Source organism: Marmota monax, unplaced genomic scaffold (assembly GCF_021218885.2).
Source record: "Marmota monax isolate L192 unplaced genomic scaffold, Marmota_monax_Labrador192_F-V1.1 WCK01_AAM20220418_F8-fsc00105, whole genome shotgun sequence".
Taxonomy (NCBI): Eukaryota; Metazoa; Chordata; class Mammalia; order Rodentia; family Sciuridae; genus Marmota; species Marmota monax.
Genome location: NW_026692947.1, coordinates 2,100,082 through 2,117,358, shown reverse-complemented (window position 1 = coordinate 2,117,358; position 17,277 = coordinate 2,100,082). Strand labels below are relative to the sequence as shown.

Genomic DNA, 17,277 nt, shown 5'->3' with positions numbered 1-17,277 from the left:
CAGCAGAACTTGCAAAGAGATCAGCAAACCACAGAGCGTGGGGATGGAGGACTTGTGAGTTGAGGAGAACTGAGCTTGAGTTCTAGAGATGCCACAATCTAATTCTGTGATCTTCAGGAAGCTACAATCAGCTTCTTAGAACTCAGATTCATCATCTCTAAAAGGTGACTTAAACTTAGGTATCTATTATATTGCCTACCAATTCTGTAACTGCCCGCTAAAAAGCTGAGATGACTCTAGCAAATGCCGCAGAGTTCAGTGATATTGTCCTCTGTTTGTTCCCTAAGGAAATGAAACCAACTCAAGAACTATGGTCAACATAGTGGGTGTCTCGTAAAAAGCAATGTCAGCACTTAACAATGCAGTACAATTTGAGAGACATTGTGAAAATCTTCCATCCCTAAATTTTTCCTTCTTTAGTGATTCTCTTTTAAGTTAATGTATTTCTTTTGTCTGAATTCCCCTTTTTAAATTTCTGATTGCCTGGGAGCTTTGGCTGTGGCTCAGCGGTAGAGCGCTCCCCTCACACATTGGATACACTGGGTTCGATCCTCAGCACCACATAGAAATAAATGAATAAAATAAGGGTATTGTGTCCAACTACAACTAAAAAATAAATATTAAAAAAAGAATTCATTAAAATAAATAAATAAATAAATTCAGATTGCCTCTGGAGAAAGATAATATTTGTCCCTAGTCTCAGGCAGAGTCTCCTTCCTTACACTGGGCTCTCACATTGTTTACAAACTTCAGAAAGAACTTGCTTCCACACCCCACCATTCCTGGAACCTCTTTATCTCTCTGTCAACGTCTTCCTTCTTTGCTCATATTACAGTCAAAGGTACCTCTAAGTTGAATGCAGACCTTATTGGATGCTTCTGTCACTTCCGTATGCTCTACTTTTCATTCTCCTAGTAGCACCATATTTAGGGACAGTATAAGAGTCAGCAAAGACATAAGTAAAATGAGGACCAAAACAGTATGGTGCCCTGTCCAACCAAGGGAGAAGAGACTTACAAGAAGGAAGGCTAATCAACATTGCCAAATTTGGAAAGTGAGGGAGAAAACTAGCTGGGAGGCTGACCAATGTCTTCCATTACCAAATCTAAAGGACTTTACTGTCAGCAATGGAAATTTGAAGAAGTTAATAAAATCTAATTTCATTCTAATGAAATTGCACCAATTTTCAGAGTACGGACGATAAAAACCAGGTCTCTTACAGTTCCACTTGGGAAGTCAGATTGGCTTCTTGCCTCCACTCCTCTTTGTGAGGAGATGATGAAGAATCAACAGACAAACCCAGCTCTTAGATAAAATAGCATGAGCAATATTGTCTTACACTACTTTTTTGCTTTATTAACATACATTATTACTATTCCCCCATTTATAATTTTAAAAATCTAGGCTCAGAACAGGTTAAAGGTACTTTTCAAATCAAACACCCTTCATGCAATACTTTTGCAAAGATTTCTGCTGAAAACACTGTTGAGTTTTTATCTGTCTTATTGTTCCAGTCCTGCACTCTCTACAGGGTCAAACCATCAACCTTACTCCCTAGATCCCCCAAGTGTTCAGTAGTCCACTCACCTTTAATAGCAGAGGAAGAAGAAGGCTCTGATGGAGTCTTGATCTCTATAGTCCTAGATCTTTCCAAGATTAGGGTCTATCATAATATCCCAAAGTTGACTAGCAATTGCTTCACCAAAAAGTCCCTGAATTCCAGACATGTAGCTGGCTGGTCAGGGATTGTTGAATGAAGATGGATGAGCAGAAATTCTCCCCTGGCCCTGTGAATGATTAACAGCAGAAATAGAGCAGCAATATTTACCTAAACTCCCTCCTCTTTACTAGCCCTCATTCTCGATACCGTGTTGCAATCATTTATTTTCTCCTTTGCCAACCATTTCCCCTAAGTGAAGAAGGTAATTTGAATATGATGCCAGAATTCCTTCTCTCTCTTTTCATAAACACAAGGTTATGCAAGATGCAATCCAGCTATCTGGAAACCTTGGATACAGCAGGGTTCAGACAAGCTTCATCAAAATGATCTAGTTTCCATGACATGAAATCAAGAGGCTCTCTGGGGACTGAGGGTCTTGCCTTGCACTGTCCTCCATCCTATCCCAAGGCAAAGTGAAAGGTGGAGAATTTCTCAAACATTCATTGAGTTCTTGCTATGTGCTAAATGCCTGGAACATACTGGAACATACTTGGAGCTCAACAAATGTCAACTACCACCCCCACCACCATTACTATGATATATTGGACACCTAAAGACCAGAAGCTGGTCTGTCACTGATGGCTATTCAGAAGAATGCAATCAGGGGCTAGCTATGTTTACTATCACTTAGATCTAGGAAGCTACCCCAAGCTCTGACTTTGTCCAGTTACTCTATTCACCCTAAAGCTTCAGAGTTGTGTCCACAAAGGACAGCTTTTGTAAGTAGTTTTTCTAAGAGTGCAAAATTTTCCATAAAAAATACTGAAAGTGCCACAAAGACTTCTGAAAAGGAGTAGTTAACCACAGAGGTTGAGTTCATCAAGGAGGTGTTGATGGAAGACATGAGATTTAGAACAGACTTGGTGAGGTAGAAGGTATTAGAGGAAGATGAGAAGGATATTAGAGGGAAAGAAGACCCTGCTCTATCACAGAGGTGAGAGATGACAAGCACGAGTGTAGAGGGAGAATATGGTCTGTGCAACAGGAGGGTGAAATTGGAGAAAATGGCATCTTTTAAGTTGGGTCTCCAAAATACCATTGTCCAACACATCCTGCTTTCCACTGTAATGGCTGCAAATTTTTCTATCCAGGTCACCAAATTGTCGTGTTCTCAGCAGATCATCTTGCTTCCCACTTTACTAAAATCATTCTACATTAGCCCCATCCATGTCCAATTTTCTCTCCTAGTCACTCCTGATTCAGAGAATGACTTCTTCTTTTCTTCTCATTTTTACTGTGTCTCTCATCCTACTCCCGCCATCTTGCCCAAACCTCCAATTCCATTTTCCTTCTTTAGTGTGATGCTGCACTTCTCAGAAGTGGGACCTGTACCTTCTGCCTACTCTTTCTCATCAATCACTCCCCATTTTGCCTTCCCATCTGACTTCCACCCACCCTCAGACCCACACACTTCTCTGGGGCATGTCCTTATCTCCAAATCCAAAATTTCTTTATTTTATTTCTTATAATTTCTCTGTAGCTCTGACAGTGGTGACAGTTTCCTTTCTAAACCTTTCTTCTCTTTTGACCTCTACTACCCCAAATTTTCCTGATTCTCTTATCTTACTAATATCCTTTTCTCAGTTATTGTTATTTCCTTTTCCTCCTCTTCATTTCTAAGTGTGGAAACATTCCATGCCCCTTTAATTTTTTTTTCTTTCCACCATTTGAATAAATTTACCTACTCTCACAACTCTATTTCCAATGAGAGAATTATCCCATCCTACACCTTTATCTTTGATTCCTCTGCTAAACTCCATACTTTTATTGTTTTTTTTGTTGTTGCCCATTGAACATATTCCAATATACCTCACACTCAGCACATCCAAAATATCTTGTTTACTGTCCATCAGTTTCACCTTGTGATCCCAACTTTAATCTAGATTCTTGCACAGAATTTCAAGTTCAACTTTGAACTCCTTTTTTTTCCCTTAATGCTCCAACGTTCCATCAATTAACAAGCTGAATGATATGAGTTTCAAAATGCTTCTCGTTTCTGCTACTTCCTTTTCACTTCTGCTACTGTCAAACCAGTTCAGGTTATCATTGTCTCTTTGTGGATATCTTAGTCTGCTTTCTGTTGCTATAACAGAATGCCTTAGAAAGGGTACTTTATTAAGAAGAGATATTTATGTCTTACAGTTTGGGAGGCACCTGACAAGGGCCTTCTTGTTACATCATCTCATGGAGGAAGGTGGAAGGCAAGAGAGCACAGGGATAGAGGAAAAGGAAAAGGGGAAGAACTCATTCTTCTATCAGGAAACCACCCCTGCAATAAGTAATTCAATAATATCAATCCATTCATTAGGGCTCTGCTTTCATAACCTAATCACCTCTTAGAGATTCCACCTCTCATCACTGCCACACTGGGGGTTGATTAAGTTTCTAACATATGAACTTTGGGGCATACTCAAACCATAACTGGTGACCATTGCAGTAGCACATTTTTTGGTTTCTCAGTCTCAATTTTTTTTTCTGCTTCAATCAATACTATATACAATTGTGAGAAAAATCTTCTTCTATGCTCTGTCCTTATTATTTCCTTACTTGAAAGTCTTCTATGTCTACTCATTGCCTAAAAAAAATAAATTCTTTAATGTGCCATTCAAAACCTTCTGAACTATCTTTAACTGATCTTTCCAGTCTTTTCTCTTACCACTTCCCATGCTTAATTCAGGCCAACTTAGACTGCGTAGTGTTTCCTAATCATCTTTCCTGCCTCTGTACAGTGCTTTTAATATATAATATATTATAAAAAATTCATTTTAAAACATTAAAGTACTTTAAGAGAATAAATGCCTATAATTTCAACATTTTAAGACAATAGTTTTCATCTATGTATATTATAGTCCAGTCCTTTGCCACAAGAATGGAGGTCTTACATAAATATAATCATGTTATTTATTATTATTATTCTATTTTTACTTGAGATTACATTTTCAAGATTTTCTACTACTTTATAATTATAACTGTAAAATGATACATAACATTGGATCTATTATACATTGTGAAATATTTTCCTAAAATTGGACAAATACTTACAAGGTCTTGCTAGTATAGTTATTAGAGACAATAATATAATAAATACCTTCGAATGAAAATCATTTGCTACAGTTAGATTAATCCTAACGGTGTACTTACTTGATTTAAAAACTTATGGCTCTCTTGCTCCATTTTAAAAAACTTATTTCCACTCAAAACATCCTCCTCCTTACTTTTTGTCTCTCTTACTTTTAAAGGCCGAAATAACTATAATATATTCCTTAACAATTTTCTTCCCAGACAGAAATGATCTTTTTCTGTACTCTCACAGCACAGTGATCTCTGAAAAGTATTTACTTCATTTTTACTAGCCTGAAATATTGTCTTAAATCCACTGGTCTTGTGTCTACTAAAATACTCTAAGATACTTAAGAGTCCTTATTCTCCTTTGTAACTTCACCTGGAGATTTTCCATTATTTCAAGCTCTCTCAAGTATTTTGGCTTTAATTTATCCAGATTTCTTGTGTGCTACAGTGGGGGTCAGGCTGAGGGATGGGAGAAGGCTATAGTGTCAGCTCAATATGACATTGTGATGGAAAGCCTCAGGATTCTTATTTCTTCTATCCTCTAAAAAAGAAGAAAATATATTCACTTGTGTTGCATTGTCTCAAACCTCCTGGTAATGCAAGACTGGGTTCCATCCAAAAGGCAGTAAGCAATATTATTGAAGAAGATCAAGAAATCTGGCTTCATAAAACTGATGTAGCATAGAGCTGGGGTCCTAACTCTACATCTGTCTGAATGGGTCATTTTAAGGATATAACTGTTCTGACCCTATGTTTTCAGAATAAGAGGTTAATTTTTGCCTCATAAATTTTGGGTTATTTGAGGTTAATTTTTGGCTCATAATTCATGTCTCATATGAAGCCCAGTCTTAGTTGAGATCCCAGCTTCCTCTTTCTCCTTGCAGACAGGAAATTAAATTCTCCACAGTCCATCAAAGTGGTGCCAAATGTTGTCTTAAACAGATAACAACCACACTTGGTCTTTTCACATTCTAAGTATGACAATTTGCACAGACAAACACACAGAGACACATGCAGTATATTATACATTTGCAGTTGCCTTCTATGAAGTTGCATTTCAACCCAATAAGAGACAAACTGATACCAGTTTCAGAACCAAGAGGAAAATTTATTCATAAGTAAATTTGTATTACCAGTCTACTCAGCTATTGCATTACAACAATAGTTTTGCCTCCAACTCAGCTTTTTTCATCTCCAGAGAAGATTTTAATTCTTCTATTGTTAAACCACTTTCCTTCAATCTTTTCATAAATTTCTCTATGGCACTGCAAGGGTTCTTATTCTCCTGAAAGGCAAGGTGAAAAAACAAATTATTTTGAAGTTTTAATTGATAGAGTGAGATCCAGCTCTACACCCTGAAGTCAGGAAGCAACAAGAAGGTCCCTGAATGGGGATAGGAGTCAAAACCATGGAGCTCAGGTGGGATCTGGGCCTTCAACATGATGAATAATTTACACTTTCTGTCCTAATAAAAATATTTTAATATTTCCACAGTAATAAATATGGTCTAACAGAAGAATCTCAAGGAAAACAAATTGTTCAGCGTTTGTTGCAGTCTAGAAGAAGTTTAGAGCCTCTTCAGAGTAGTACTTACAAATCTCAGGCATTAAGTTTAAGAACCTTGTTCTATAAAGCACATGAGACAATAATGCCTACCATTATTATGAGGTATTTATGAGGGCTTTATGAGGTATTTGTGATGAAGGTGGTAAATGGAAATGTCCTTATATTGAAATGTGAATCAGTGGTTTATGAGGCCCCTTCTATAGTCAGGCCAAGGCCCACCCATTCAAAAACATTATACCAAATTGAAAAGATATTAACTGAACATGAACCAGAAACAATGGCCAAGCCCCAGAGACACAACTGTGAATAAGACAAACAACGGCCCCCACTTACCAATGCCTTCTCAAACCCAGTCTGTAAACATGGTTTGTGGATCCTCTCATAGGTAAGTACACTTCCCGGGTCCCCATCAATGCCCAGCTGCTTCTGTGGGCCCTCTGGGTGGTTCCTGAACCGAAGTTAGAACATTTAGCCCTTTCACCTTCAAAATAGAGTAACTGAGGCTACCTGGGTAGTTGTATTTCAGGCTGTGATAGAATCCACCTCCCTGCCCCATTACGGCCCCAAGCCTTAATGCATGCTTATCTCATTATTACAAAACAGTTTATAAAGTAAAACCATTCTCCTGGGGGTGGTGGTGGTGGAAGCAGAGTGGGAGGATCCATGGGATGAGTTGACACCCATAAAACAGAGAGGTGAGAAATTCTGAATTAGTGTATTCCTGCACAGAGTTTTTGGGTAAGGAGAGTGAGGGAAGAAGTAGCTAATCATTCTATAAACTAATAAGGCATCTGCCATGTAAGCTCTGGAAAGCAGTAGAAAGTTAGAGATACTCCTCAAAAAAATCTTAGTGAATGGGCTAATGAGTAGCGGTAGCTTTTAATCAGAAAAATATAAAAGTAGACTTCAAAGTCCAAGGAAGTCCAATGGAACTGAATTGCCAGTGAAGCCACGTGACTCATTAAGAATAAAACAAGGAAAAGAAAAGGCTAGGCAACCCATCAGGTGGGAGTCTGGCAGTGTAAACTGAGGCTAGACTGCAATTAGGAATGCTTCAAGGTCTATCCCCTAAATATTTATATTTTTGAACTTCTGTGGTTTTTTTTTTTAATTTCTTTTTTTGTTCTTTGATTCCTTAGAAAAACATACTTTTGCGGGGGGTGGGGGCAGTGTGGGGATTGAACTCAGGGTACTCAACTACTGAGCCACATCCCCAGCCCAATTTTGTATTTTATTTGGAGACAGGGTCTCACTGAGTTGCTTAGTGCCTCACTGTTGCTGAGGCTGACTTTGAACTCACGATCCGAATAGCTCAGGCTCTTGAGCTGCTGGGATTATAGGCATACACCATGGCTCTCTGCCCAAAACATTTAAAAAACTGAGATGGAAAAAATGGTACTTTCAAGAGGATACATAAGATATTCTAACAGGATCAGTTTGCTTTCCAGGGGTTGGAGAAGGACCACAATGAGCTAACGCAGTTCTCAAAATCGGAATGAGCCCAGAATCCTAAAGCAGGAGGTTGTCAGGGGTCTAGCTGGACACAGACTGGGTCATTCCTCAAACAATTCTGCCCAAGAGCAAGATTTCATATTCAAAGGCTGTCCGCGCTTACCTCTCCCCACAGGAAGAACTGGTAGACCCTGAGTCGGAATTTCCTCCTTCACAATATCCGTGAGATATATCCCCATGAGGGCCACTGTCTCCTGAGGAAAAGGAGTCCCAGAGGACAGTGGTGAGATTCAGTGATGCTGAGTGCAAACCACCCCGCACAAGCGGCCTAGGCCAGCACCTGCCATCTCCAGAGCAGTACAGAGGGACCTGGGGACTTGCTCTCCATTCACTCCCTTCTCATCAAAGTCAGATTTCTCAGCCAGCCCGTAGCACACCTGTCATCCCCATGTCTCAGAAGGGAGGCTGCGGCAGGACTGTCAGTTCATGGGAAATTTAGGAAGACCCTGTCTCAAATGTTTTAAAAAGGTAGTAGTGGGGAAGTGGGGGAACAAGGGTTGAGTGCCCCTGGGGTCAATGCCTGTGCCACAAAGAAACAAGATCAGATCTGTACATGGGGAAAAGCCCTCCCCAGGTTCATCCCCTGAATTGTGAGGGATTCTGGAGTACTTTCTAACTGGCAGGAGCTCAAGGAAAAGAAATTTAAGTTGTAGAGATGCTATTTGTTAATGCACAAGAAAATAAAAATTAGACCCTAGGTGAGGGCAGAAGTAACTTGAGACAGGAGATGAAGGATGTGAGCTCCATGGGGCTGACACCTGCTGAAGAGGACAGGTCTATAGAACTGGAAATGACACATTAGGAGTGGTGAAATTCGATTCGATTCTGTCTCTTTCAGTGGCAGAAAAGAAACTCCCTGGCATGAAAAAAATCATTTTGGCCCTCTCCATTTCTAATATTTTATTTATTTGTTTGTTTGTTTATCGATCTATCTTTCTGTTGGTACTGGGGATGGAGCCCAGGGGTTCTTTACTACTGAACTACATCCCAGGCCCCTTTTATTTTATTTATTTTTCATTTTGATACAGGGTCTCACTAGGTTGGCTTCAAGCTTGGGATCCTCCTATCTCAGTCTCCCAAGTCACTGATATTACAGACATGGGACATAAGGCTGGGCTCAGCCTCTAATATAACAAGATAATTTCGAATTATCTTAAACTTCTAATATTTTAAGATAATTAGGTTAAATATTATTATGTATAAGGTTATTTATAATGTCTTTTTCAGTTCTGAGATTGCATGAGGCTAAACTTGGTGATCAAAATTAAAGGCTGAACAAAAGGTATATTAAAGGTCTTGAAAATAAACAGCTTGAGTAAAATCAGAAAATTATTTAAAAAGCATGTATAATATAAACCGGTTTTGAAAATCAGGATAGGTCCTTGTTCCCTCATGTTGAAGATTAAACACCCAAGAAATGCCTAGGCAAGAGCAAAAATTAAAATTTACTTAAGAAACAGAACAGAGAGAGAGAGACTCCTCTGGCGAGGAGGGTGTCCAGGGCTGGTACTCAAGGGAGTAGGGGTGTCTTGCCTCTCTTATAGATTTCAGGTTTTCTTTCCTCATGTCCCCTCCTCCCACTCTGCCTACGTGACCACAAGTGGCCAAAAGGGCAGGAAGAGAGTCACCCAAGAGGTGACTGCTTGTGTTGGAAAGTATGATTCTTTCCCTCCCCCAGAGGCTGTTAGCAATAGGGTGATGGGGAGTGCTATCTACCCATTTCCTTTTCTTTGATAATCAGCTACCTGTCCTTTGCCCTGGTCTCAATATAACACAATTTTTGTAAAACAGTCACACACAAACATGCACAGACAAAAAAAAAAAAAAAAAAAAACGGTCTGTAAATAATATATCAAGATTTTCCTAATGCTTATCTCCAACCTCCCCTACGCCATAGGCTTGTAGGTAATGATTTTTTTCCTTCTATTTTCTATATTGTATTACTTGAAGTTTTTAAAAGAATTTGTAAAAACTAAAAGACTGAGTTCAAAGACTGTACAGAGAAAATAAAAAAGGATTCCCATGAGTTGATGGAGGAATTCCAGTTTAGAGAGGGTTCTGGTAACTTTTAAAAAGTTCAGTTTTGAACCGAAGGAGATGATGTTGATCTGAGATCTAAACACAAAATAATGTGCTTTACAGGGACCTAAGGAGCTCCTCCAAGATCTGAGCAATTAAGTAACACAAAAAACGATGCTATATGTGGGAGCCAGGGCAGAAACTTCTAAATTAAAAGAGTAAAAGATTTGGAAGAAATGAGGAAATACTACAAACCCATGTCAAGCTATATTACATACATGATGTGGTACAAAAGCATGTTCTGGGTACTCCCAAGTGCCCGCATAAGATAGCTCATGAAGTATGTGCTTTAAGCTCTTCTCCATTTATTATCTTAGTAGATACAGAAGTCACATACGAAGAGTGTAATATTACATCTCACTGACATAAGTGGCCATTACTCATATTGTGAGTAATATTAGATGAAATTAACTTTTTCTTTTTTGCTAATATGATTAGTAAGATATTTGTATCTAATTTTAATTTCCAGTTCCCTGAGGTTCAAGAGAAAGAGGCAAGGAGGATCCAGGCCAGCCTGGGCAATTCAGAAAAAAATAATCATGGTGGGGTGTGGCTCTGCAGTAGAGTCCCCTGGAGCCCAATCCCTAGTACTACATAAAAGAAAAGAAAGGAAGGAAGGGGGCGGGGGGGGGGGAGGGAGAAAGAACAAGACATGGAATAAATACATCCAACTTAATACCTCTGAGAGGTTTGAATTTTGCTGATACAAAGCGGGACTTTCACCTGTTATATATAATTTTGCAATGAATGACTCATGGTCTTTTCCCTGTCTGTTTTGTGTAGTTTTTTCAAATAAAAACACTAAATCATACTTGATCTTAGAAAGAGCCCTTGTTTGGATGCCATTCATTTCATTGGAATATCACTTGAGATTTGTTTCTGTGAGCTCAGTTTATTTCTTGACTGTTGGCTAGATCTAATCCTATTCCCAGATGCAAAAAAAAAAAAAAAAAAAAGAGGAAATCATTGCAGGGATATGGGAATGACTAGGGTGACAGTGTGCTAATCAGGATGTTTGGGATTCCCGGTGATTTCTCTGGTACTTACTACTCTTGCAGATGGGAAAGGGAGGTGACCAGGTGTGGTTCTCTAAGCACTGGCTCCAACTGCTGCCCTGGAGGATGTAGTGGTCATTGCACTTAAATGTGATTTTGTCTCTTATATTCACAGGCCTGAAGAACTGAATTTCACCATTCACCAGCACAGGGTCAGGACAGTGGCCCACTGAAGAAGAAAACTGACAGTGATCTAAATAGCCTGTCCCAGCAAATTCTTGACCTTCTCAGACACCAGTGAAAAAAAACAGCAAATCATATCAATACAGGTTTTGATAAATAGGGCAGAAATGGTCTTGGCTAAGCATAAGAATGACATGAATCAGCAATTGAATTTGCTAAACACAATGAAGCACATAACTAGAAATCACCAATAGTATATTCATTATCCTGTTAAGCGTTCCTCAAAATTCTTGGGCCTATGTTTTAAGCAAATCTTGCCTTCCCTTTCATCCAGCCAGCACTAGGCTCATTTTTTTGTTTGTTTGTTTTATTTTTTTTCTTCCCATGGTGTGGAAAAACAGGAGAAAGTGCAGAGGGATGTGAATTTCTTCATGTAAATGAAGGATAAAAATATTGGTATAGGTATACAGACAGCATAAATTTTTCCCAGTTCAAAACATATGAGGAGTGAAATATAAAATATGATGTTTTTACTTCAAAATAATAAAGTAAGTATATAAATGAAAAAGGTGTGGCCATGTATTGGTAACTGATGAAGCTGTGAATGAGTATCTATGTTAACTTGACCTTTCTGACTTTGTATATATTTTCCTATATTATTTTTTAAAGCAGTTTTTAAAGCAGTACAATATTAAATACATTACAATGAAAAACAAAGTAGTTTTAGTGTATGAAAAAAAATTTCAAGGGCTGAGGGTGTTGCTCAGTGGTGAAGCATTTACTTAGCATGTGCTATGCCCTGGATTTTATCCTCAGCACCAAGAAGATAAAACAAAATAAAAATGAAGAGAAAACCTTTTTCCTAGCTGTAGGAATAATTGATTCTATTAATGCAACTAAATTAATACCCAGCAAGAGTTGATCTTGTGTCTTCCCAGAGACATTCCACCACTATGCTACTTTAAAAGGGCATACCTAGAAATTGAGATTTTTTTTAAAAAATAAAGTTTTAGCTAGACAACAGGAATGAGAATGTAAAAGAATATAGCCAGATGACAATATGGGCAAAGAAGCAGAGTCAGCCAACTCACAGCGACACTCAGTGGTGGAGGCATTCCATCCCTCAGAGGCATTGCAAAGAAAGGTTTTCTTTCCTACCAGGTGGTAGCCCTTGATACAAACGTAAGTCCCCAGCATCTGTCCTTCCACCTCCTTTACAATAAATATGCTGTTGTTCACTGGGGGAAGTTCTAGACAGCTCTCTGTTGAAAGAAAAAACAAATTGGCATATCACGCACTACGAGGAAGCCCCTCTAGATCCCTGTGTCCGTGTCTTTTTGCAGGATTATTGGTCCTGATAGCTTGTACTCTTCCATATCCACATACATGCCTGCCCCTCCCTTTCTCAAGATTTCCAAAGTTATATTTCCAAAAGGATATCAGGCATTCCACTCAAATTCAGCCATAAGTTATCTACTACACAAACAATTCCCTTCCCAAGTAGAAATTCTGGAGTTTATAACAAATATAACCTCTCAGAATTTTGACATTGGTACTAGTTTTGCTCCCAGAATAGGAGAGGAAAGTCAAGGGTAACCACCCACTTCAGAAAGCAGAGTCATCCTTAAATACACAGTAAGCTCACATGAATATGGAGCATTAGGTGAAGTAACTTGATATTTTTTGATATCATAAATGTAAATTTTATTTTTCAAACAAATATTATTTTGGAAACAAATCTCACAAGTGTAAATTTCGCCAAAACCCTAGACAGAATGCCTTATAACCCTAAATCTGAGATTAAGTGCCTTGTAAGCTGAGTTTAAAGAAAGCATACATACCATCTAAGGCAGAAATCAACCACATGACTGGTACAAGACAGCACACGAGCCGATAAAACATCTGGCGATCAATTACTCGACAAATATGTACATATATATATCCCCTGCCACAGGAAATAAGAGCAGTAAGAAAGTTGGTATGGGTAGGGGCCTTGCAAAAACACAAAGCTGGTTAAAGAGCTGCCAGTTTTAGCAGCCAGTTTCAGAGATGTTCCAGTCCTTTTCAACTGAGGTTTATTCCTCCCCAACAGATGTGGGCCAAATAATCTTGCCATGACCTTGATGTCTCAATATTTGCCAGTGTTTACAGTCCACCTTCTGCAACTCTCTAGCACTGGGGGTGGAGACTGGGTGCCAATCAATGATACATTCCCAGATAGGAGCCAATGTTCTGTGCCACTTCCTCCCCTTCTCCCAAACACCAGATTTTCAAAGGCTGTAAAGCAACACTGAAGACAAAGCTCAAGAAAGCAAACTGACCTTACCTGTCTCTATCCCTCCACGATAGTCCTAATTCCAAATCTGAGAGCTCCTAAATCCTGCATTGACAGCTTTGCCTCCTTTGCCAAGACTATTCCCACTCTGTGGCTCTTCCTGGGGCAGGATATGGCCTGAGATCAGTTAACCAAATGAATGAAGAGAGGTGAGAGGAATGTTTTGGTTTCTTTCTTTAGGAAAGAAAAGCACAATACATTGCTTTGCGATTCTTTAGCATCTTGTTCACAACTGTTGTAACACTAGTTGGTTCTCTGTGCTCTAATTATAAAATTGGGATAAAATTCCTATGAAATTCTACCAAATTTTAGGTTTTAATAAAATAATAAACATAAAGCATCTAAGGACACAGTAACGTCTTGAATGTTATTCTCCATACATTATTATTACTCTGTAATGATCTGTTTATATTCTTCTCTTGAAGGAGTTTAGAATTGCCACTCCCAAATATGCCACTTCAGTATAAAGTTATTTTAAGCTGAAGACGTTTCAGATTCAACATATGCAGGGGAAATTAACCTTTCTTGGAGTTTCCCCTTATCCCACTAAAAGCAGCAACTTCTGGAAAATGAGGTAGACGTAAATTCCTCCTAAATGTAGATCTACTCCCAGAAGAGAGAATGCAAATAAAGTCTATCCCAAATTCTTCTCTAAGGGAGTTTTATGGCCTTGAAGCATACAGACCACTCATACCTACATGGACAAACATTATTACAAAATTTCTTATCTCTTGTTTGTTCTCCTGAAAACCCATTTATCATTACAAAAGGTTATCTGTAATTACTTTTCCTGTAAGTACTTTTCTCTTCCACCACTTTACCTATTAAGATGACATATAAACCCCCAATTCTAACCACTCCTTTGAGCTACTTAGCTCTCCCACACATATTTGAGTTGCATAAATTCTTATTCTTTTCTTTCTGCTAATCAGTCTTTTTTCAGTTTAATTCTCAGTTCACAGCTACTGAGTTTAAGAGGGTAGAGGTTTTTTCCTTCATCTACACTTCAACACTAAACTGTTAACCATTCTAGAAAAGGGTTTGTGCCTCATTTGTATTGTATACCTTTGTACCCCATATTGCAAAGCAGAATTGTCTGCTAAATGAATAAAATCAATGCAGGGCTGGGTGTGGTGGTGCATGCCTATAATCTTAGCTGCTCAGGAGCTGAGGCAAAAGAATCTCAAGTTTGAGGCCTCAGCAATTAAGCAAGATCCTGTCTCAAAAAAAAAATGAAATAAGCAATGTTGGAATAAATATAAAGAATATAGTTATCTAGAAACTCTACTGAGCCATCAAATCAAATGCATACTGATTATCATGTACTGTATTTTGCTTATTTAATTCATCTTATCTTTTCTCAATTATTATGTAAAAGCACTTTGAATGATTTTCAAAGTTAAAAATGACACTTGTACAATATAAAATGAATTCACTAATTCATTAACATGTCATTGCAGATGATGTATTAATGTCATTAAAGATGCTTTAACTGGTTCAGAGAAGAATTTGAGAAATAGAGATTTATATAGTCAAAAGCATTCTATTTCAATAGATGTAAAACTAGTTAATGTCCTATAGAACAATACAATTTTGAATTGACTTTTGTACACTGATGGAAATTAATTGAAACAAAATGGACAAAACTCACTTGCTTTGTTCTGATCATGAATCATTTGCATTGTTCTCAGATAAGAGTAATTCACATTTTCATCCATGCTACAAACTAACTTCTTAGAGGGTTGTAAAAGAATAATAAAAAAATCAAACTTGCATATCCTAAGGAATTGATAATCCCTAGGGGGTCTGCTAAAAAAAAAGTGCCCAGTAACTCACTGAAATTTTATTCTAGAGATCTCTTTTTTGCCTAAGTCCAAGTTTTGAATAGTTTTTAACATACCACATATTCTCCTTCTCGAGGAATACATGTTCTTCAGTGTCTTACATAGAGTTTTATATATACATATGTGTGAGTTTGTACAATAAAAGATTAAAAAGGGAAAGAAAATCTGGCTTAGTCCTACATAAATACGAACATAAAATAGAGCACATACTACAGAAAATAATTGTAAATACCTTTTCATCTTAATGGCTTACTTTAGATGCATGACTCTGAGGACCTTATAGAGTTCATATTGCTTATACTATTGTCTTACTCTAATATTACTTCATGAAATATAATATTCACACTAAATGGGATATATAGAGACTGTAAATATCCTCACAAAGTTCAAGTCTAATTTTACTGTCACATGGGTTAGAAGAAAACTTGGTTTTCAAAGCTTTCTGGAACTTAGAATTAGAGATAAATGGATGCCATCTGAGTACACGTATTTTACCATGTCAAAGGAGAGCAAACTCTTGGTTTCCTACCCTGAGACCCAAGGATGGGTTTCAGGTCATGACCCCTCTAAACTGTAAGCAAAACCCGTAAGTGTCTACCTTTTTCTGGGAACTGTATGTAAAACCTGTAAGTGTCTACCTTTTTACTTGGCTTGTTAAATTCTCAAATGAACTGAAGAGAATGAATGTAGGTCAATGGTGCAGACTATGCTTAGAGAACATAAAGTTTGGGAATGGGCTATTGCCAGACTGCCACAAGAAGAGCCAGTGGAGTTTTGTCACCAACAAAGGCAAGCTAGTAGCCTCAAAGTTGAGCCTCCTTACAGTTGGGTCCCTAGTAAAATCCCTGGAAAGGTTTAACATGGTATAATAAAGCAACATGAGAAAGCAACCAATAGCCATCATACAACGCAGAGCACTCTCTGAAGTCATTTTCTAATCCTGATATCTGTGTTACTGGTGACATATAAAAATAGTAAAAATAGTATGGTATATTTCTTGTGCCTTCACTGTTACAAATCTTACCTTTTACCTTGCTCTGAGATACTGGCTTTGACAAACATTTCAACAGTACCAAGGGATGTCTTTTAATAGGGTGTTCAATGACCTATCTGTAAATGGAAGAGAATGATTGCAGCCTTTGACCAAGGATGGCTTGACGGCTGATTAAATTACAAGTGACTAAAGATCTTTCCAAGGAAATTATACCCTTGAGAGCACACCCATATCAAAGTCCAACACATTTATCAAAGCTTACAACCACTATCTCTCACTTAGTTCCAAACTTGGAAAATTCATAAATAATTTTCATTCTGTCCAAAGAATCTTTGAATTAAGAGAATTTGGAAATGCTTTCTGAGTCTGGCTTATTTCACTTAGTGTGATATTCTCTGGGTCCATCCATTTATCATCAAATGCTATAATTTTATTCTTCTTATGAATTTTTTTTGTCTGATACTACTTATCCCAAGAACAATGCACCAAGTTCTTTTACCATACCAATTTACTTAACTATTATCTAATAATGGTTTTACTCAAGGTTATTCATGAAGGGGAAATAATTCCCAGAGGGAGGGATGAGCTACAGACTTGCTGTTAACTTTTTACTTTTCAATAATAAATTTTAGAAAAAAAGCAGGCACTTTGATCCATGGCCTATCAACCAACAGGCAGTCATGAAATATTTGTTGAATAAATAAATGCCTAGAATACCAACAATGCCTGGCTGTAACAATCCCATTGATATCCCTCTGAAATGCTAGTGGAACTTGATAAAGATAGTAGTCACTGATTAAAAACACTACTTGGAAATATATACACTATAATAATTTGAGAAAATTTTTAAAGAATTTAGTTTCAAATACATTTGAACAATGGTATTAATATTTTATGTATGTATAATATTCCAAATGTTATCTTCTTTTGTGTATGATTTAAAAAATTAATGTATTTTAATTAAAATAACTTTTATTGTG

General features: G+C 37.7%; 2 protein-coding genes across 3 annotated transcripts in view; both read right to left on the bottom strand.

Annotated features, from left to right (window-relative positions):
- C4bpa (complement component 4 binding protein alpha) overlaps nucleotides 1-1,766 on the bottom strand; it is a 29,925-nt gene extending 28,159 nt beyond the window's left edge. For both annotated transcript variants that reach the window (XM_046452152.2, XM_046452153.2), the window contains exon 1: nucleotides 1,588-1,766. The gene's annotated coding sequence lies outside the window, so the exon portion shown is untranslated. The remainder of the gene's footprint in view (nucleotides 1-1,587) is intronic.
- Nucleotides 1,767-5,876: 4,110 nt separating this feature from the next.
- C4bpb (complement component 4 binding protein beta) lies at nucleotides 5,877-13,224 on the bottom strand. The gene is made up of 6 exons (XM_046452151.2): nucleotides 12,966-13,224; nucleotides 12,216-12,386; nucleotides 10,994-11,170; nucleotides 7,971-8,061; nucleotides 6,689-6,803; nucleotides 5,877-6,074 (listed from the first exon to the last, which is right to left on the bottom strand). The coding sequence occupies exons 1-6, from the start codon at nucleotides 13,024-13,026 to the stop codon at nucleotides 5,943-5,945; spliced, it is 747 nt and encodes a 248-aa protein (XP_046308107.1). The 5' UTR covers nucleotides 13,027-13,224; the 3' UTR covers nucleotides 5,877-5,942.
- Between the last annotated feature and the right edge of the window lie 4,053 nt (nucleotides 13,225-17,277).

Bases quoted from the DNA above. Each gene is read 5' to 3' on its own strand.
- C4bpb (XM_046452151.2), bottom strand. From the start codon at position 13,026: ATGTTTTATCGGCTCGTGTGCTGTCTTGTACCAGTCATGTGGTTGATT. The intron at 8,062-10,993 runs GTAAGTACCAGA...CCTTTTCCTCAG, and splicing joins CTTTCCCATCTGCAAGAGTA to GAGACAGTGGCCCTCATGGG. The intron at 6,075-6,688 runs GTAAGTGGGGGC...CTTGCCTTTCAG, and splicing joins CTGGGTTTGAGAAGGCATTG to GAGAATAAGAACCCTTGCAG.